The sequence below is a fragment of the Erinaceus europaeus genome, chromosome 13 (genome assembly GCF_950295315.1).
Source record: "Erinaceus europaeus chromosome 13, mEriEur2.1, whole genome shotgun sequence".
Lineage (NCBI taxonomy): Eukaryota > Metazoa > Chordata > Mammalia > Eulipotyphla > Erinaceidae > Erinaceus > Erinaceus europaeus.
The window spans coordinates 52178893-52201205 of record NC_080174.1 but is presented as its reverse complement, the minus strand read 5'-3'; the positions used below and the strand labels follow the sequence as shown (position 1 = coordinate 52201205).

The window sequence follows — 22313 nt, the reverse complement described above, 5'->3', positions numbered from 1 at the left end:
GCACCCGGGTGGGTCCTTGTCCATAGTAATGTGTGCAATCAACCGAGTCTGCCACAGCTGGGTCCCCCATGTGTCCTCTTATTCTGAAGCAAAGACATTTAAAAAGTGTTGAATTGACTTAGCAATCATATTAATATTAATATTAATATTAATAATAATAATAAATGTTGAACTTTCAAGCTGGAAGTGCTGAGTTCAATCCCTGGCAACACATGTTACCAGAGTGCTATTTGGTTCTCTTTCTCTTCACATCTCTCTCTCTTTTTAAATATTTACTTATTCATTTTCCCTTTGTGTTGCCCTTGTTTAATTGTTGTGGTTATTATTGTTTTTTTTATTGATGTCTTCGTTTTTGGATACGACGGATAGAAATGGAGAAAGGAGGGGGAGAGAAAGATAAGACACCTGCAGATCTGCTTCACTGCTTGTGAAGCAACTCCTCTCCAGGTGGGGAGCCGGGGGCTTGAACCAGGACCCATCTCTCTTAAAAACAACTTAGTGGTGGTCCGGGAGGTGGGGCAGTGGTAAATCATTGGATTCTCAAGCATGAGGTCCTGAGTTCAATCCCCGGCAGCGCATGTACCAGAGTGATGTCTGGTTCTTTCTCTCTCTTCCTATATTTCTCATAAATAAATAAATAAATAAATTCTACTTAAAAAAAAACTTGGTGGGGAGTTGGGTGGTAGCGCAGCAGGTTAAGCGCACGTGGCGCAAAGCGCAAGGACCAGAGTAAGGATCCCTGTTCAAGACCCTGGCTTCCCACCTGCAGGGAATTTGCTTCACACGCAGTGAAGCAGGTCTGCAGGTGTCTTAGCTTTCTCTCCCCATCTTCCTCTCTTCTTTCCATTTCTCTCTGTCCTATCCAACACAAGATATCAGTAACAACAACAACAACAACTATAACAATAAAACAAGGGCAACAAAATGAAATAAATAAACATTTAAAAAGCACCATTTTGAAATTAGGTACTACCTTTCTCTGCATCAAAATTGCAGTACACACATAAAAAAGCTAGCAACAAAAACAAGGGCAACAAAAGGGAAAATAATTTTTAAAAAAATTTTAAAAAGCTAGGAACAGATAACTGTACAGTAGTTCACAGATATTTTTAAAAATCATACACCACACACATTTACTTATTTGATTTCCCAAAAACAAATAATTAACTTTATGTACCAATACATAGCTTTATTAATCTTGGAAAATCCAAAGTAATTTAGGATTCCCTACAAAGTTAAAAGGTAAAATAGAATCTATACAGAAGAATCCTACTGGGTCCAGGTGTGGTACACCCAATTGAGTATGTTATAACGTTCAAGGACCCAGGTTCAAGTTCCTGCCCCCTCTCCACCTGCAGGTGGAAAGCTTCAGTAGTGGTGAAGCACTGCAGGTGGCGTGTTTCTTTTCTCCCTATCTTTCCTCTCAATTCCTGTCTATCTAAAACAAACTAATAATGCTAATAATAATCATACTCTGAAAATTTCAAATGAAAACTACAAGTAGGACTAGGGAGGAGGGAGGTAGCTTAATGACTATGCAAGACTTTCATGCCTGAGGCTCTGAGGTCCCGGATTCAGACCCCTGTACTGAGCAGCGATCTGGCAAGAGCGAAGAGGAAAAGAGCTATGATGTTGACCGTGGTGTGAAACTATAATCCCCCCTGTATCTTATAATGGCAAAACCACTATTCAATCAAAATTTAAAAAATGGAAAATAAATTTTGGAACTGAAACAAAACCCCTCACATTTTGTGTATTTCTTAAACCAGGACACTGTTTAGTTTTGGTGTAAGGAACTGCTGGGGATTGAACCTGGAACCTTTGGAGCCTTATGCATAAAATTTATGTGCATAATTATTATGCTGTCTCTCCAACCCACATTTTAATTTCTGCCAACCTCTCAATAACTTACTTCTGAAGAATCTGTAAAAGGAACTGAAAGCAAAAGGAGTGTTTCCACCCCCAGATAGTCTTCAAAAAAAAGTGAAAAATGTACAAAATTATAGTATCTCTATTCAAAATTTGTGTATGGGGAGTCAGGCTGTAGCTTAGCGGGTTGAGCAGCGCACGTGGCGCAAAGCACAAGGACCAGTATAAGCCCCCGGCTCCCCACCTGCAAGGGAGTCGCTTCACAGGTGAAGTAGGTCTGCAGGTGTCTATCTTTCTCTCCTGTCTTCCTCTCCTCTCTCCATTTCTCTCTGTCCTATCTAACAACGACCTCAATAACAACAATAAAAAACAAAGGCAACAAAATGGAAGATAAATAAATAAATATATTTTTAAAAATTGTGGGGGTCGGGAACACGTGGCACAAAGCGCAGGGACCATAAGGGTCCTGGTTCGAGGCCCTGGCTCCCTACCTGCAGGGGAGTCGCTTCTCGAGCTTCTCTCCATTTCCCTCTGTCCTATCCAACAACGAACAACATCAACAATGGTAATAATAATAACCACAAGGAGGCTACAACAACAAGGGAAACAAACAGGGGAAAAAAATGGCCTCCAGGAGCAGTGGATTCATGGTGCAGGCACTGAGCCCAGCAATAACCCTGGAGGGAAAAAAAAATTGTGTATGGAAGTAAAAGGGGTCTGATTTAGAACAACATACTTTAAGCAGTTTGAACAAGTTCTCTTGGGGAGAGCTGGTGAATTAGTAGATAAGATGTATTCAGAAATGCACGGTGTGGAGCAGAAAAGCTGAGTAGACCCTTTCCTCTGGTAAGCAGTCTGTCCCCTCTGAAGAATTTTTTTACAACCGGAACAGGAAGCCTGAGTAGCTGTAGTTGAAACTGAAGGAAGCATTTTATTCATGCCAGGTGATGCCAGAGAAAGTTGAACGCCCGCAGTCAAGTGTGAAGCTATAAACACAAAACAGGAAGGAAAATTATTTACATAAAATTAATCTTTCCATTTTTTTTCAAAGCTACTTTCCCAAAACAAAAGCACTGCAAAAAGGTAGAGAGATACCATACTGTTTTTGCAAAAGACTTTGATGCTGATGGTTCCAAAATCCCAGGTTCAAACCCCCCTCCTACCACCACCACACGTCAAGAGTTGAACAGTGCTTTGGTAATAATAAAAATTAAAAAAATACATATATGTAAATCCGACTAAATCAGCTGCCACATGAAGGAGAATAAATGAATGAATTTAGGATTCTCAAATGAATTTCAATAATTCTATTACCACTGTCTGAAAATGTGGTGTTTATTTTCAGTTCACTCTCCTGAGTTTTGGGCTGTTGGGCTTGACAATACTCCTACAAAAAAAAAAAAAAAAAGTTGAAGGATAATGAATACAATGTATTAAGACAACCATACAACATAAAACAAATCATGTGAAAGTCTATTCAATGAATTATGTAACTGAATTTAACCATGGCACATAGGTAAGTGCTTCCCTTACAGCTCGTGAATAACAATCATTATTGCACTACTTTTCCATTGTATATACTTAGATATGACTCCATAAAGTTTTGACAAGACTGTAAACAATCCAATAAAGAAATAAAAAATAATAAATAATAAACTTTGGTAACTTCCTCACGTGCTACCTAACAAAGGAGAGTAGATATACACAATCATGACACCTATTTCCCCTCCTTGTTCTACTCATATATAGCTAATTGCTTTCATAAAGGTTTTAAAACACACACAAAATGTTATCAACATATTGGGCTATGGGTCATATAACGGAGGATTACCTTTTCCAGAGCAGCAAGCAATCTATCTTTATGTTTGAGTGCTCACATGTTGAAGAAACAACTGATTTCTGATGGATAATATTTCCCTACATCACCAATCCAATGGGAGACATGATCTTACTTAATACTGATTTACTTTATTTCTTTTCAGATACAGGGAGAGACAGACATCACAGATGGGGGCAGTGCTGGCTGAGTTCAACTCTGAGTCAAATGACTGGCAGTTTATGCTTACTATTCAGGTAAACTCTTTTACTGGCTTCTTTATGCCATTTCTAAACAGTGTACAAGAAAGAGATAAATTAAAACTGAAAATAGCTTTGTGGGTGGCTTGGGGGATAAGATAGCCATTATGCAAAAAAGACTTTCATGCCTGAAGCACCAAAGATCCCAAGTTTAATTCCCAATCACCACAAGTCAGTGAAGCAGTGCTGTGGTAAAACAAAAACAAAACTTTCTTGTTTCATCTGAAATTTCAGCTGTGGCAATAAATATGATTATACAAAACTTATGCCTGAAGCTCTGAGGTGCTAGGTTGAGTCCCCAGCACCAGCCAAAGGTACACATTACTCCAGTGTACCTCTCTCTCCTTCTAACCTTCTCTTCATATCTCTCATTAAAAAAATAAAATGAATTTTGAAATTTCTGCTGGTTCATATACAGAAATTCTGGGTGTGGATAGATAATGGTTACATAAAGAGATTCACTCATGCCTGAGGCTGCAATCCCCCACAACACCATAAACCAGAGCTGAACAATGATCTGGTTAAAAAAATAAAAAAAAAAAAGAACATACACACCCCTTCGTATCAAAGCTCATGCCTTAGGCAATACTTTCATCCATGCAAAAGCTCAATTCTAAACAGAATAGTCTTCTCTAATCACTTTTTTCATGTAGATTTTGGATTCACTGTTAGAAGATTCTACTGTAGGGAGAGATTATTGTATATAGCATTATATATGTACTGTAATTAGAACTGTCATCTTTATTACTAAGTTGTAGAAATTTTAATGGCAAAGAAAAACAGAAAAAAATAATATTGGCTTGAGAATTATAAAAATAAGGCTAGTTACTTTTTCAATTCTAATGAATTCTGTACGAGTTTAAATGATCAAGTCACCTTCTTGATATTTTTTATTGTGGCACTTAATTCCACACACTACATTATTTGATCAACCACTTTAGTTGGAAGGTTTATTTTTTTTCAACTAATAAAGCAGTAACTGCACTATTCATTTAAAATTTTTTTATATTTATTTTCCCTTTTTGTGCCCTTGTTTTTCATTGTTGTAGTTATTATTGATGGCATCATTGTTAGATAGGACAGAGAGAAATGGGAGAGATGGGGAAGAGAGGAGGAGAGAATGATAGACACCTGCAGACCTGCTTTACTGCCTGTGAAGCGACCCCCCTTGGAGGTGGGGAGCTGGGGGTTCCAACTGGGATCCTTACCGTGGGCCATGCGCTTCGTGCCACGTGCACTTAACCCGTTGTACTATTGCCCAACTAATTTTAAAATTTTTATTATCTTTTTTTATTGAATAGACAGAGCCAGAAATTTGAGAAAGGGGGAGGAAACAGAGAAACAACAGCACAGCTCTACTGCTTGTGAGCCCTCTGCAGGTGGGACTACTAAGATTTATAATATTGTTTTAGGGGAAAAAAAAAGTAAGGTGAAGTATTTACCTGAGCATCATCAGGTTCCATCTTGAATTCATGCAGATGCTCCAATGGTGTTGCCACTGCCTTGTCATTTTCACCATCTACTAGTGATTCCTTCATTTTAGTATCTGAAGCAAAGGAGTTCTCTAGTTATAAATCAATGCCTTTTTCTTGGTGAACAGTTCAAAAATTCTTAAAACAATATGAATTAATGCAGACTGATTTAAAAATCTGTCCTTAAGGGCCAGGGAAACAGTGCTTTATCAAACAAACTTTCATGCCTGAGGGTTGGAGGTTCCAGGTTCAATTCCTGATGGTATCAGAAGCCAGAGCTCGAAGAAGCAATTACAGAAGCCAGAACTCCCATCTTCTCCACCCCATAAATAACTCTGGTCCCTGCTCCCAGAGGGATAAAGAATAGGGGGAGTCGCAGAGCAGGTTAAGCGCACGTGGCATGGTGCAAAGCGCTCAAGGACCGGCGGAAAGATCCCGGTTGGAGGCCCCAGATCCCCACCTGCAGGGGAGTCGCCTCACAGGCGGTGAAGCAGGTCTGCAGGTGTCTATCTTTCTCTCCCCCTCTGTCTTCACCCTCCTTTCTCCATTTCTCTGTCCTATCCAACAACATCAATAATAACTACAACAATACAACAAATAAAAGGAAATAAGTATAACAAAGGGCAACAAAAGGGAAAATAAATAAATAAATAAATATTTTTTTAAAAGAGAGAATAGGGAACCTTCCAATGGAGGGGAGGGGATACAGAACGCTGGAAACGCTGGAGGTAGGAATTATATGTAATTGTACCCCTCTTTATTATCAAGGTTCCTTCATAGCACCAACACTTTAAAAAATTATTATTGAATAGAGACAGAGAAATTAAGAGAGGAGATAGAGAAAACTGCAGCCCTGTTTTACCACTCGTGAAGCTTTCCACCTATAGTTGGGGACCTGGGGTATGAACCTGGGTCCTTGCACACTGTAGTGTGAACGCTTAGCCAAGTGCACCACCGCCTGCCCCCTCCTTCACTTTCTTTCAAACATATTCAATAGTTTTGCTTTATGCTTTAGTTGGAAAATCTTTTTAAAAATATTTAATTATTAATGAGGGAGAGGAGGAGAGAGAGAGAACCACATATCACTCTGGTGCATGTGCCACTAGGATTAAACTCAGGACCTCATAGTACAGAATCTCGCACCTTATCCACTGCACCAACTCCAGGGTTACTGCTGGGGCTGGGTGTCTGCACCAGAAATCCACTGTTTCTGGAGGTCATACCCCCCCAACCCCCACCGCCATTTTTGTTATTGTTGGATAGGACAGAGAAATTGAGAGAAGAGGGAAAGAGAGGGGTAGAAAAAAGACAGACACCTGCTAACCTGCTTCACCACATGTGAAGGGACACCCCTGGCCCCCTGAAGGTGAGGAGCTGGGGGCTTGAACCGGTATCCTTACACCTGTCCATGCGCTTTGTACCATGTGAGCTTAACCATACTGCACTATCGCCCGCCCCCTTAACTAGTCTTCACTTTAATCCCTCAGAAATAGCTTTAGAATAAAAACATCAATCTTAATGGTTTTTTTAGTCACTTTTTTCTTTTTCTGTTAATTTTTTTTAATCTTTATTTATTTATTTTGAATAGAGACAGAGAGAAATTGTGAGGGAAGGGGAAAATAGAGTGGGAGAGAGACAGAGAAACACCTGCAGACCTGCTTTACTACTCGTGAAGCTTTCCCCCTGCAGGTGGGGTCCAGGAGCTTGAAGCAGATCCTTGCCCACTGTAATGTGTGCGCTTAACCAGGTGCGCCATCGCATGGCCCCCTACATGCTGCTGCTTCTTTTTAAAAAATATTTATTTATTCCCTTTCATTGTCCTTGTTTTATTGTTGTAGTTATTAATGTCGTTGTTGGATAGGACAGAGAGAAATGGAGAGAGGGGAAGACAGAGAACGGGAAAGAAAGATAGACACCTGCAGACCTGGTTCACCGCCTGTGAAGCGACTCCTCTGTAGGTGGGGAGCTGGGGCTCGAACCGGGATCTTATGCCAGACCTTGCACTTTGCACAACTTGCGCCTAACCCACTGCGCTACCGCCCAACTCCCTACATGCTTCTTTTTAATTTAACAGTTTTTAGAAAATGCAAAAAAACCTTCTTTCTATCCAATCATCTGTATTTTCTGTGTCCCCATAAGATTCAGTCATCATGGTGCGGGAGGTGGCGTAGTGGATAAAGCATCAGACTCTTAAGCATGAGGTCCTGAGTTCAATTCCTGGTAGCACATGTACCAGAGTGATGCCTGGCCTTTTCTCTCTCCTCCTATGTTTCTCATTAATAAACTTAAAAAAAAAAAAAAAAGTCAGTCATCATTGGCACTTCAACTCCTTTTCTCTCTTTATTGGTTACTCTCATATACATTTCAATACATTCAAGCAGTCCAGGAAGTAGCACCATTGTTGGAATTTCAGACTTAAAAGCATGAGAGTTTGATCTCTAGCATACAATGTGTCAGATGGATGCTCTCTCCCTCTTTCATTTTACTTGTTTGGTGCCTACACACACACACACACACACACTCTCTCTCTCTCTCTCTCTCTCTCTCTCTCTCCACCACTACCAGCAGGCAATTTCTGTTCTTTAGTTCAGTCCCCAGAACGACCATAAGCCAGAGCTGAGTAGTGCTTTGGTAAAAAACAGAAACAACAATCTACTTATTAAGGCTGGCAAAATAGCTGCTTTGCCCTTGGATAGGATGCTTGCTCTGTCATAGGCACAACCCAGGTTTGTGCCGCATGAGAATCAGTGGTGTTTTTCTGTCTATGTTTCTTTTCTTTTTTTTTTTAAAAAAAAACCATTTATTTATTCATTTATTTCCTTTTTTTTGTTGCCCTTGTTGTCTCCATTGTTGTTGTAGTTATTATTGTTGTTGATGTCGTTGTTGGATAGGACAGAGAGGAATGGAGGGAGATGGGGAAGATAGAGGGGGGGGGGAGAGAAAGCTAGAGGGGGGGAAAGAAAGATAGACACCTGCAGACCTGCTTCACTGCCTGTGAAGCGACTCCCCTGCAGGTGGGGAGCCGGGGGCTCGAACCAGGATCCCTATGCCGGTCCTTGCACTTTGCTCCACGAGCAGTTAACCCGCTGCGCTACCGCCCGACTCCTTCTATGTTTCTCTCTGAAAAAGTCAGACTATAGCAGTGAAGTTCCAATGATGATCAAAATTTGAAAAATAAAGTAAAGTAAGTGAATTCTTTTTTTTTTTAAATGTTGCCAGAGGCTGAGTGGTGGCGCACCTGGTTAAGGGCACGTTACAACGCACAAAGACCCGGTCTCTGCCTACAGAGGGAAAGCTTTGCGAGTGGTGAAGCAGTGCTGCAGGTATCTCAGACACACCCTTCCTTCTTGATTTCTGGCTGTCTCTAATAAATGGAAAAAAAAAATTTTTTTTTAATTTCCTTTCTTAGGAAACTGTACTACTGTATAAACCTAACTGACCAGGCCAGGAATTTAGAAATAGTCCCAGGAGTAGAACAGTAGGTTAAGCACACGTGGCACAAAGCGCAACAGGAGTAAGAATCCTGGTTCAAGTCCCTGGTTCCCCACCTGCAGGGGAGTCGCTTCACAGGTGAAGCAGGTCTACAGGTGTCTATCTTTCTCTCCCCGTCTTCCCCTCCTCTCTCCATTTCTATCTGTCCTCTCTAACATCAAGATATCAATAATAACAATGACTACAACAACAGTAAAAAACAAGGGCAACAACAAAAGGGAAAATAAAGAGAAATAGTCCTAAATTCCTCTTCTCTTAAACTTTCCATATTTAATCACCAAACTGGATGAAATATGCCTTCCATTTTTAAAAATGTGCTACCCGGTGGAAGGATCCCGGTTCGAGCCCCTGGCTCCCCACCGCAGGGGAGTTACTTCACAGGTGGTGAAGCAGGTCTGCAGGTGTCATTCTCTCCCCTTCTGTCTTTCCCTCCACTCTCCATTTCTCTCTGTCCTATCCAACAACAACAATAACTACAACGATAAAACAACAAGGTCAACAAAAGGGAATAAATAAATACATACAGAAAGATAAATAAAAAATGCACTACCACCCGACCAAATGCACAAAAATCTGGGCTCAAGCCCACTGACCCCCACCTATAGTAGGGATGCTTCACGAGTGTGTCTTTCTCCCTATCTCCTCCTCCCTTCTCAATTTCTGTCTTATAGAATAAAAGAAAAAATGGCTCCCAGGAGTGGTGGATTCATAGCATCAGCACCAAGCCCCACTGACTGGAGGATATATATATTTATATATGTATGTAATTAGGATTTGTTAACGAGAGAACCAGAGAATCACTCTGGCACAAGGGATGCCAAGGGGGATAAACTTGGGGCCCCATGCTTGAAAGTCTAATGTTTCTATTCACTGTGCCACCTCCCAGGACAACCCCCACCCCATATACACACAACTTTTATTGAATGGGCTGGAGAAAGAGCATAATGGTGGGCTGGGAGATGGTATACTGGATAAAGCATTAGATTAGGTTAAGCGTACGTGGCAGGTTACTATATCCCTTGAAATTATTTTCCTGTTAATGTCATGCTTCTCCCCTGACCAGTAGCTTTCTTTTTGTAAACAGCTAATTTTTCAGTACCAAAATATTAAAAATTTGCCTATTTAGGCTTAAATTTTTTTTTTTGCCCCCAGTACTATTGCTGGGGTTTGGTGCCAGCACTACGAATCCACTGCTCTTGGCAGCCATTTTTTTTCCATTTTATTTGATAGCACAGAGAGAAATTGAGAGGGGAGGGGGAAGACAGAGAAGAGACACCTGCAGACCTGTTTCACCAACTGTGAAGCGAGCACTCTGAAGGAAAGGAGTGGGGGCTCAAACCTGGATCCTTGCTCTTCATATTATGTGTGCTTAACCAGGTGTGTTACCACCAGGCCCACAATAATTCTTTTTTATTTTTATTGCCACCAGTTATCACTAGGGCGTGGTGCCTGCAAGGATCCACAGCTACCAATGTTCATTTTTTCCTTTTCAATGATAACTCTATTAAGACAAGAGTAGAAACTGAGGAGGGGGGAGTTAGAGAGGGAACAAGAGGACAAGGATAGATAGTATAATGGTGATGCAAAGAGACTCTCATGACTGAGGATTCTAAGTCCCATGTTCAGTCCCCACACCACCATAAGCTAGAGTTGTGTAGTGCTCTGGTTAAAAAATAAAGGGGGAGTCAGGCGTAGTGCAGTGGGTTAAGTGCACGTGGCACAAAGTGTAAAGAAAGACCGGTGTAAGGATCCCAGTTTGAGTCCCCGGCTCCCCACCTGCGGGGGGGTGGGGGGGGGTCACTTCACAGGCGGTGAAGCAGGTCTGCAGGTGTCTTTCTCTCCCCTTTTCTGTCTTCCCCTCCTCTCTCCGTTTCTCTCTGTCCTATCCAACAATGATGACATCAGTAACAATAATAACTACAAAAATAAGGCAACAAAAGGAAATATTTAAAATAATAATAATAATAATAAAATAAAAAAGGAGAGAGCAAAACAGACACCTGCAGCACTGCATCACCGCTCATAAAGCTTCCCCTGCAGATGTGGGACTGGGGCTTAAACACTGGTCTTCACACAGGCTAATGTGTATACTCAACAGCCTAAACAAATAATTTCATTTTAAGAGCAAGGGACATAGGGCACCTGCTTTGTGTGGATGAAGCCCGAGGTTCAAGCCTCAGCACCTCTCCCACACCAAATTCATTTTATAGTTTTGAGAACCTATGGGAGGCTTTGAGTGCTCAGCACCAAGGCCTCTTTTTCAAACTGATTCCTCATGTTCTTTTTCCACAATAGGGCCTATTTTCCTGGTAAATGCCACCTGAATTTAGATTTTGGAAGTCTTTCTCTTCTGGCCACTCTAGATTGCTTACAACTACACAAATTTCCTGGGTCCCCCTTCCTTGATTTCCTCCAAGACAGCAGGTCCTGTTTTTATTTTTTTTTTATTTATCATCAGAGAACTGCTCAGCTACGGTTGATGGTGGTGCGAGGTACTGTACTTGGGACTTTGGAGTCTCAGGCACAAGAATTTCTACATAACCATTAAGCTGTCTACACCCAACCTTATCATTTTTTTGTTTTTCTCTTTTGTTGTCCTTGTTGTTTTATTGCTGTTGTGGTTATTATTATTGTTGTTATTGATGTCACTGTTGGATAGGACAGAGACAAATGGAGACAGATGGGGAAGACAGAGGGGGGGAGAAAAAGACAGACACCTGCAGACCTGCTTCCCCACTTTTGAAGCAACTCCCTTGCAGGTGGGGAGCCAGGGGCTCGAACTGGGATCCTTATTACAGTCCTTGCACTTCACACCATATGTGCTTAACCCGCTGTGCTACTACTGCCCAACTCTCCCAACCTTATTTTATTTATTTTTACTAGTGTACTACTTGACCTGGTGCCAGGGATTGAACCTGAGACCCCAGAGCCTTAGTCACTAAAATATAGGTGCTATTTTGAAAGTATTAATAAATTTTTAATACTTTACTTTTTAATTTTTATTATTTTTATTGGGTAGACAGTCAGAAATTGAGAGGGTGAAGGGAGATAGAGAGGGAGACAAAGAGACACCTGTAGTCCTGATTCATCACTTGCAAAGCTTTCCCCATGCAGGTGGGTACCAGGGGCTTGAACCTGGGTCCTTGTGAATTATAACATGTACACTCAGCCAGGTGCACCACCACCTGCCCTCAGTATTATTAACTTCTTTTTTTTATAATTTATTTTATTTTATTTATTTTCTCTTTTGTCGTCCTCTGTTGTTGTAGTTATTATTGTTGTTGTTATTGATGTCATTCGTTGTTGGTTAGGACAGAGAGAAATGGAGAGAGAAGACAGAGAGGGGGAGAGAAAGAAAGACACCTGCAGACCTGCTTCACTACCGTGAAGCGACTCCCCTGCAGGTGGGGAGCCGGGGACTCGAACTGGGATCCTTACACTGGTCCTTGCGCTTAACCCGCTGCTCTACCACCGGACTCCCATTATTAATTTCTTTACAATGAATTCCTTACTATGAACAGTACGGAATAGCTTAAAATATGTGAAAAGGCCAACGTTCTTTCTTTCTTTTTTTTTCTAAATTTTTTATTTTTCTTTTTGTTGCCCTTGATTTAGCCAAAGTTCTTATAGGAATAACTCCAGGTCTGTGGTTTCAATCTAAGTTACTACATCATGACTCAAGGAATTCTGCTACTATTTTCATTTTTGACTTTGTTCACACAACACCTACCCTCATTTTGATCCATAATTCTATTTCTAATGTGAGTAGTTATTTCAAGGCAGATAATTATATAAAGATGCTATGAAAATCACTGTCTCAAATCTAATAAAGCACATCTTAAAAACCATATTTACTTATTAATAAGAAAAAGAAGGTGGGGGTAGATAACATAATGGTTATGTAAACAGACTGTCATGCCTGAGGCTCCAAAGTCCCAGGTTCAATCCCCTACTATAAGCCTGAGCTGAGTAATGCTCTGGTTAAAAAAAAAAAAAAAAATATATATATATATGGCAACAAAAGGGAATAAATTTAAAATAATAAATAAATAAATAATTTTAAAAAGAGGGAAAGAGAATCAAGGCATCACTCGTGCAGGAGATGTTGGGGAATGACTTGCGACCTTCTATTTTCAAATTCAGCACTGTAGCTATTATAGCAACACCACACGCCACCTCTTCTGGACCCTCCTCCTCAAGGCCCCGCCACTAAATAAAATGTATCTTCAAAAAAATAAAGTATGAGCTCTGGCGCCTTACAATCTCTTCAAATATATCAGTCATCATACAAATAGTAAAACAGTGGAAAGCACCTGAAAAATGAGATTCTACAATGGAGGAGGGAGTCTGGCGGTAGTGCAGCGGGTTAAGCGCACATAGCACAAAGCTTAAAGAACAGCTTAAGGATCCCGGTTCAAGCCCCTGGTTCCCCACCTGCAGGGGAGTCGCTTCACAGGCATTGAAGCAGGTCTGCAGGTTTCTGTCTTTCTCTCCCCTTCTCTGTCTTCTCCTCTCTCCATTTCTCTCTGTCCTATTCAACAAGGACAACATCAGTAACTACAACAAACAGGAAATAAATAAATATTAAAAAAAAAAAAAACTATACCTGAGTAACGTCATTTCTTTCTTTTCCAACAATATGTATATTAAAGTAAGTTTGGAGCCATGCAGTAGTAGACTTGGCTAAGTGCACACATTACAGTGTACAATGACCTGGGTTCAAACCCCTGGTCCCCACCTGCAGGGAGAAACTTTATGACTAGTGAAGAAGGGTTGCAGGTGTCTGTCTCACTCCCTATCTCCCCTCCCCTCTCAATTTCTGTCTCTATCCAATAATCAAATAAAATAAAAATATTAAAAAATATGTTCCAGAGCCCTGTGGTATTGGTCCACCCAATTTCCTAAGCTGGGGCATTACCACATCTCACAGTATTAGTAATAGGACATGTGTAATATACTTTCATGCTGGTTAGAACTACTAGTAAAATTAAGTAACTTAAAACACCTTAAAAAAGGGGAAAAAAAAATAAAAGAAAAGAAACAAAAAGGGAGTCGGGCAGTAGCACAGTGCGTTAAGCGCACATGGTGCAAAGTGGAAGGACGGGCATAAGGATCCTGGTTTGAGTCCCCTGCAGTGGAGTCGCTTCACAGGCAGTGTAGCAGGTCTGCAGGTGTTTATCTTTCCCCCTCTCTACCTTCCTCTCCTCTCTCCATTTCTCTCTGTCCTAACAATGAGGATGACATCAATAACAATAACTACAACAACAATAAAAAAAACCAAGAGCAACAATAGGGAAAATAAATAAATATAAAAAATTTTAAAAAGCAGTGGAGGGGTAGATAGCATAATAGTTATGCAAAGAGACTCTCATGCCTAAGGCTCTAAAGTCCCAGGTTTAGTCTCCCACACCACCATAACTTAGCAGTGCTCTCGTAAAAACAAACAACAAATAAACCAAAAACACTTTAAACAAAAGTGATAGAGCAGAAAACAAAACTTATACTCCAGATGCTACCATGATGCCAACCAGACTATCCTGGACCGAAGACCCCAACCACTATGTCCTGGAGCCCCACCTCCCCAGACCCCTTCCCCCCAGGGAAAGAGGGACAAGGCTGGGAGTATGGATCGACCTGCCAACACCAATGTCCAGTGGAGAAGCAACTACAGAAGCCAGACCTCCCTCCTTTTGCACCCTATAATGATCCTGGGCCTATACTCCCAGAGGGATAAATAGGAAAACTATCAAGGGAGGGGATGGGATATGGAGTTCTGGTGGTGGGAATTGTGTGAAATTGTACCCCTCATATCCTATGGCCTTGTCAGTATTTCAATTTTATAAATAAATAAATGAGAAAAAAAATTTTTTAAAAAAAGGGGAGATGCTGGGTGGCAGCACAGTGGGTTAAACATACATGCTGCAAAGAGCAAGGACTGTGTAAAAATCCCGGTTCAAGCCCCTGGCTCCCCACCTGCAGGGGAGTCACCTCATAAGCTGTGAAGCAGGTTTGTAATGTGTCTATCTTTCTCTCTCATCTTCCCCTCCTCTCTTGATTTCTTTGCCCTAGCCAACAACAGCAATGGCAACAAGGGCAACAAAATGGGAAAAATAGCCTCCAAGAGTAGTGGATTCATACTGTAGGCACCAAGTCCTAGCAATACCCTGGAGGAAAAAAAGGGGGTGGTGGTGAAGGCACAGTGGTTATTTGAGAAGGCTTTCATGCCTGGAGCTCCAGTCACACTCAATCCCCTGCACCACAGTAAACCAAAGCTGAGCAGTGCTCTGGTCTCTTATTTTTCTTTTGCGTATTAAAATTAAAAACAACAAATAAAATAAGTAAATAAATAAATAAAAACAAAGTCTCAGGTTCAAGCCCAGTACCACCCAACATAAGCCAGAGCTGAGCAGTGTTTTGGTAAAAACAACAAATACATATGGAAGTACAAAAGAGGTCCAGGAAGTCTGCAGCAGTAATGCACAGGGCTTGGATTTGAGCAGTGCCAGGTCCAATCCCTCACATCCCCAATAGCAAGAACTGAATGATGTTGAAGTTGAAACTAAAATAATAATAAATAAAACACAAGAAGCTGGGGAATAAAGTGGCATGGGAGAGACAGCACCTAATTTGTATGTGTGTAGTTAAGTCCCAAGTTTGATCCCCAGAAGCATGTTGGAGTGATGACCTGGTTCTTCCTATTTTAATAAATAAATAAATATTCTCATTGTTTTCCTCTCCCAAAATAAATATTCAAGACCAAACTTTTATTGCTGGAGCTTAGTGTCTATATAATGAATCCACCACTCCTAGAAGTTTTTTTTTTTTTTTTTAAACCAGAGCAGGCTTAGATCTCTGGCATATGGTGGTACCAGGAATTAAAGCCAGGACATCTGGTATCTCAGGTATGAAAGACTTTTTGCATAACCATTAGGCTATTTCCCCAATCCTTTTTGTTTTTAATAGGATAGAGACTTCAGAAGGTGGAGCTGGGTGGTGGCACACCTGGTTGAGTGCACACATTACAATGCACAAAGACCTAGGTTCACGCCCCCCACCAATCCCCTCTTCCCCATCTGCAGGGACAAAGCTTTGCAAGTGGTGAAGCAGTGTGTAGGTATCAGTCTTTTTTCCCTCTAAATCTCCCCCTTTCCTCTTGACTTCTGTCTCTATCCAATAAATAAAGATAATAAAAGAGAGAAAAAAATTCAGGAGAGGGGGAAATAGAGAATAAAGAGATATTTGCAGGTGGTGCAGTGGACTCTCTTTTTTAAGTACTTTATTTAATTTGTGAGAGAGATGCAGAGAAAGACAGAAACACCAGAACACCGCACAGCTCTGACTTGTGGTGCAGGGATTGAACCTGGGACTTCGGAGCCTCAGGCATGGAGTCTCCTTGCATAACCACTATGCTATTTACCCTCATCCAGCATTGGACTCTCAATCCCTGATAACACATGTAAGTACAGAGTGATGTCTGGTTCTTTCTCTCCTACCCTTCTCAGAAATAAATACAATCTTAAAGGGGGTGGGGGAGCACCAGGTGGTAGCACAGTGGGTAAAGCAGACATGGCGCAAAGCGTAAGGACCAGTATAAGGATCCCAATTAAGCCCTCGGTTCCCCACCTCAGAGAGGTAGCTTCACAGGTAGTAAAGCAGATCTGCAGGTGTCTATCTTTCTCTCCCCCTCTGGATCTCTCTCTATCCTATCCAACAACGACAACAACAATAATAACCACACACACAAAGGGGGCAACAAACGGGAAAAAAATGACCTCTAGGAGCAGTGGATTCGTGGTGCAGGCACCCAGCCCCAGTGATAACCCTGGAGACAAAAAAAAAAGAGAGAGAGAGAGAGACACTTGAAACACTATTTCACCACTAACAAAGCTCCCCCTTCCAAAGTGGTGACTTAAGACTTGAACCTAGTGCCTTGAGCATGGTCAATCGGGTGTTCCACAACCTAGCCCCTAAAAAATTTAAATTTAAAAATTTAAATTTTTAAAAAATTTAAGCCCCTAAAAAATTAATTTAGCCCCTAAAAAATTTAAGGAGAAAAAAAAAGTAAAACATGGATCCATAAATAAACTTTAATGGGGCCAGGTGGTAGTACACCTGGCTAAATGCACAGACTAAAGTGCACAAGGACCTGATCCCTACGTGCAGGGTCAAATGAGTGAAGTAGAGCTGCAGGTGTCTCTCTCCCTTTCTATCTCCTCCTCCCCTCTCAATTTCTCTGTCTCTATCCAATAAAAATCAAGCAAACAAACAAAAATGTTTAAGCTATTAAGAATCACTTTTAGACACATAACAAACTTCTACTCATAGTGCCACCGAAGTCGTTCACTTGGATAGTGTGCTACTTTGCCATGTAAGAGACCCAAGTCTGAGCCCAGCTCCACTACCACACTGAAGGGAACTTGAGCTTCTCTTCTCCCACCACTCCCTCTTTAGATTTTATTTATTACATATGAGAACTTAACCTGACAGAGACAAGTTAGAGCATAGTTTTAGTACATGTGGTGCCAGGGATAAAATTGGGAACCTCATGTGGGCCGGGGAGCAGTGCAGCAGGTTAAGTGCCCAGAACACCAAGCACAAGCACCTAAGCAAGGATCCCGGCTTGAGCCCCCAGCTCCCTAAAGCTGCAGGAAGGAGGTTGCCTCACAAGCGGTCAAGTAGGTCTGCAGGTATTTCTCTCTCTTTCCCCATTTCTCTCAATTTCTCTCTCTTCCTCTCTCCTCTCAGTTTCTACGTCTTGTCCAATAAAATGAAAAATGGCTGCCTGCAGCAGTGGTTCACAGTGCTGGCACCAGGCCCCAGTGATGACCCTGGAGGCAAAAAAAAAAAAAAAAAAGGGAGTGGGTGGGGGAACCTCAAGCATTCTCTACCAGCTGAGCCACCCAAGCTGCAGTGCTGTGGTCTTTCATGATCTCTCTGCCTCTATCTTGGAAGGAAGGAAAGAAGGAAGGAAGGAAGGAAGGAAGGAAGGAAGGAAGGAAGGAAGGAAGGAAGGAAGGAAGGAAGGAAGGAAGGTAGGAAGGTAGGAAGGTAGGAAGGTAGGAAGGTAGGAAGGTAGGAAGGAAGGTAAGAAGGTAGGAAGGTAGGAAGGTAGGAAGGTAGGAAGGTAGGAAGGTAGGAAGGTAGGAAGGTAGGAAGGAAGGAAGGAAGGAAGGAAGGAAGGAAGGAAGGAAGGAAGGAAGGAAGGAAGGAAGGAGAGGGATGAGGAGGGAAGAGGGAAGGGGAAGAAGAGTAGATATATACACAGTGGTCCCGGTGGTGGTGCAGTGGATAGAGCATTGGACTCTGAAGCATGAGGTCCTGAGTTCAATCCCTAGCAGCACAAGTACCAGAGTGATGTCTGGTTCTTTCTCATTAATAAATAAATTTTTAATTTCTCCCCATTATATCTTTCCTAGTTATTTTTATCTACTCAAACATTACTCATCTTCAAAACCAACTATGCTCCAGATTTTATCAGACTGCAAAACCAAATAACTTTAGGTATCACAGTAGCCTTTTGGATGCTGGATAGCCCTCCCTTCCTTCAACAAACAATTACACACACACCACAGACCAAAAAAAAAAAAAAAACACCTACTTTTAGTTCTAAGGACACTTTTCAAGACAGAGTAGAAAACAAAAGCCCCAAAGCAGAAAACTAACACTGAAGAGTGCTGGGTTTCTAAAACACAGAGCTATCTTGATATTCATCAATTCCAGAAAGCACAAGCTGTGCAAATGTGTATTGAAAGATGTTTTCCCATAAGGAGTAATATAAATTGAAACAACTTAGGGTGAGGGAGATAGCATAATGGTTATGTAAAGAGAGTCTCATGCTTGAGGCTCCAAAAATCCCAGGTTCAATCTCCATCCCCCCAACACTGTAAGCCTGAGCTGAGCAGTGCTTTGATTAAAAAAAAAAAAGAGAGAGAGAGAGAGAGAGAGAGAGAGAGAGAGAGAGAAATTAAGTTGAGTGGTCTGGGAGGTGGCGCAGTAGATAAAGCATTGGACTGTCAAGCACGAGGTTCAATTCCCAACAGCACATGTACTAGAGTGATGCCTGGTTCTTTCTCTTCTATCTTTCTAATTAACAAATAAAAAAAAAAATCTTCAAAAAGAAAAAATTAAGTTGAAACTATCTATTTTGCACCCAGAAGTTTTACGTTTTACTTGGGAATTTGCTAACTGATGGGCTATTCTTATTTATTTATACAAAACATTAAAACTAGACAGACAAGAGCCAGTCAGTGGCACACTGTCAGAGTGCATGTTACCATGCACAAGGAACAGAATTCAAACCTCTGAGCCCCACCTATAAAACAGAAGTTTCATGAGTAGTGGAACAGTACTGCAGGTATCTACCTCTTCCCTTCCCCTCCGTATCTGTCTTTCACCCTCTATGGAAGAAAAAGAGAGAAAAGACAGATTAAAAAAATTAACACAACTAGGGCTGGAGGAGATAGCATCATGGCTATGAAAAGACTCATGTCTAAGGCTCCAAAGTCCCAGATTCAATCCTCTGCACCACTATATGTCAGATCTGAGTGGTGATTTGGTATGGAAAAAAAAAAAGAGAGAGAGGTGGGGGGAGATTAAGAGCACTTTACCAGTACTGAGGGGAGTTGATAATTTAATGGGATGGTGAAGGACAGAAGCTATTGGTAAGTGGTCCAGGACGTGGCATAGTGGTAAAGCTTTGGACCCTCAAGCATGAGGTCTCGAGTTCAATCCCCGGCAGCACATGTGCCAGAGTGATATCTGGTTCTTTCTCTCTCCTTCTATCTTATAAATAAATAAAATCTTTAAATAAATAAATAAAAATAAGCTATTGGTAAGAGGAAGGACACACCCCTTTCATTAAAACACCAGGGGTTCTTTGCTCTATTTTAAAATTTTAATCAAAGCACGCTTAGTTTTGTCTTATGGTGGTGCTGAGGATTGAACCTGGGACACTGGTGCCAGAGGCATAGAAGTTATTTTTGCATAACTATTGTATCACCTGTCTTCTTTCTTCCTTCCTTCCTTGCCCCCAGGGTTATCACTAGGGCTGTGCTGGCACTACAAACCCACTACTCCTGGCAGCCACCCCACCCCCCCATTTTATTGAATAGGACAGAGAAACTGACAGAGTGGGAGAGAAAAATAGACAGACACCTGCAGACCTGCTTCACCACTTGTAAAGTGTCCCCCCTGCAGTGGTTGAACTGAACCGAAAGCCTTGCACGGGTCCTTTTGCTTTGCACTATTTTCAGCTATAACCAAATGCGCTACTGCCCAGCCCCTAGTCTTTTCTGTCTCTTAACACCGCTGAACTCCAATGAAGAATCAGATTTAGGGAGTTTCACCACAAATTTATCAAGTGAAACTTGCTTCTGCCTACTTTCCAAAATGTTTCTGAAGTAAGACACTGATCATTAAACAAGCCCTCAGTGTGATTTACTAGAGCTTTGTCAGGGTGACATTTTTTTCAACAGTTTTGTAATTCAAAATTCAAAAGCAGTAGGGGCTTCCTCCTTTCCCTCCTCCTCACCTGAAGAAAGTTCTTCAGCCTCTACCTGTTGCTGCTCCCTCTGGAGTTCTTGCAGTTCCTCGGTGCTGAGTTCTTCCCTGTGCTCTTCCACTAACTCTTCAATGTCTTCATTATTGACCTTCAGACCCATAAACTTGCCCAGAGACACAATGTCCTCCACTATTGGGCTAGGTTCAGCCTCAAATCCTTCAAAGTCTCTCAGAGTTACAGCTTCTGGCCACAATTTCCTCCAACCAGAGTTCATGGTCTTGTAAGAGACTGCACGCCAAGCCTTACCTATGAGAGTGACACAGTGGAGGATGTTGAAATGGTCCTTCCAGAATTCTCTCAGTGTCAGCTGAGTATCTGAGGTAACCTCAAAACATCTCTGGAAGATGGCCTTAGTATACAGTTTTTTAAAATTTGAAATGACCTTCTGGTCCATGGGCTGCAGCAGAGAAGTTGTGTTAGGGGGCAAGAACTTCACAGTTATAAACTTAAACTCCTTAAGCAGGTCATCTTCCAAGCCTGGAGGGTGAGCTGGAACATTGTCTAATATTAACAGAGCCCTCAGGGGCAGTTCCTTTTCTTGCAAATATTTTTTTACACTGGGGCCAAACACTTCATTCATCCATTCGATGAAGAACTCCCTGGTTACCCAGGCTTTGCTGTTAGCTCTCCACATTACACTTAACTTGCTTTTTATTGTATTTTCTTTCGTGAAGACCTGGGGGTTTTCATTATGATAGACTAGTAAAGGCTTAAGTTTTAAATCTCCGACAGCATTCCCACACAACAAGAGAGCTAGACTATCCTCTGTGAGCTTATGCTCTGGCACTGCCGCCTCCTCTTGAGTGATGTCTGTTCTGTTGGGTATTTTCTTCCAAAACAAACTAGTCTCACGACAACTGAAGACTTGTTGAGGAACAAAACCCTCGGCTTCTACATAGTCCCTAAACTCACTGACAAAGGTTTCAGCAGCTTCTCTGTTGGCACTGGTTGCCTCTCCATGCTTCACTCCACAATGGATGCCACTTTTCACTCTAAATTTATCAAACCATCCATGGCGGGCTTCAAACACTTCATTGCTCTCATCACTTGTTCCAGGTTTGTCTTTTAATAGATCAACATATAATTGTTTTGCTTTCTCATACATTAGTGTCTCAGAAATTCTATCACCTGCTAACTGTTTTTCATTAATCCAGATGTACAGTAACTTCTCCAATTCTTCTAATGTCTGTGACCTTTGCTTAGTCACAGCCAACATACCTCTATCAACAACATCTCCTTTAATAGCTTCCTTACTTTTCACCATCATAGAGGCCATTGTTCCAGGCATTGTGTACTTGGCAGTGAGATCAGACATATGGCTATCATGCTTACACTTAGTTATTCTCTCTTTTTTCCGTTCCATTGTGGCTCTCATTTTTTTTTTTGGTCGAGTGGTATCACTAACCTTCTTTGAACCCATAGTGGCTTACAATAGCAAGGGGGGAAAAACTTGAAATGAAAAACAGCACAATAAAGTATATGGTGAAAACTGTGGGGTTTTGCACTAAGCAGGAGCTACAGTGAGACACTAGTGCTTCAGTCTTTGCTTTGTCCACAGAGACAGGGTGGGGGTTGCGTCTTGACTCATACAAGTTTATCAAGTGTGAAGAGTGCTGAGCAAGCCTGGATTGCTGAAGCAGTTTTCTTGTTCAAATGTGTGTTCAAATAAAACCAGTTTTGAAGTCAAAGGGGGCCAAGGTATGACTGTAGCTGGAACTCAAGAGGCACAATCTGGAAGAGAGAGCCAGACAAATAAGGCCCCAAATTTGCATACAAATATGACCCACCTCTATTTACATAGTTGACTCCTAACTTTACTCCTAATCCTACTCTACAATGTAAAG

At 41.5% G+C, this 22313-nt stretch overlaps 1 protein-coding gene across 13 annotated transcripts in view; it reads right to left on the bottom strand.

Moving 5' to 3' along the window:
- ZMYM1 (zinc finger MYM-type containing 1) overlaps positions 1-22313 on the bottom strand; it is a 67251-nt gene that overhangs the window by 36572 nt on the left and 8366 nt on the right. For 10 of the 13 annotated variants that reach the window (XR_009553791.1, XR_009553792.1, XR_009553788.1 and 7 more), the window contains 4 exons: positions 20440-22200; positions 5388-5491; positions 3184-3256; positions 2606-2855 (listed from right to left, as the gene is read on the bottom strand). Coding sequence is in view for 9 of the 13 variants with exons in the window: in XM_016192570.2 (XP_016048056.2) it covers positions 2606-2855; positions 3184-3256; positions 5388-5491; positions 20440-21889 (1877 nt within the window). In the remaining 4 variants the exon portion in view is untranslated. Of the gene's footprint in view, positions 1-2605; positions 2856-3183; positions 3257-5387; positions 5492-20439; positions 22201-22313 lie in introns of those variants that run through there. The other 3 variants (XM_060205858.1, XM_060205859.1, XM_016192571.2) reach the window with 3 other exon arrangements.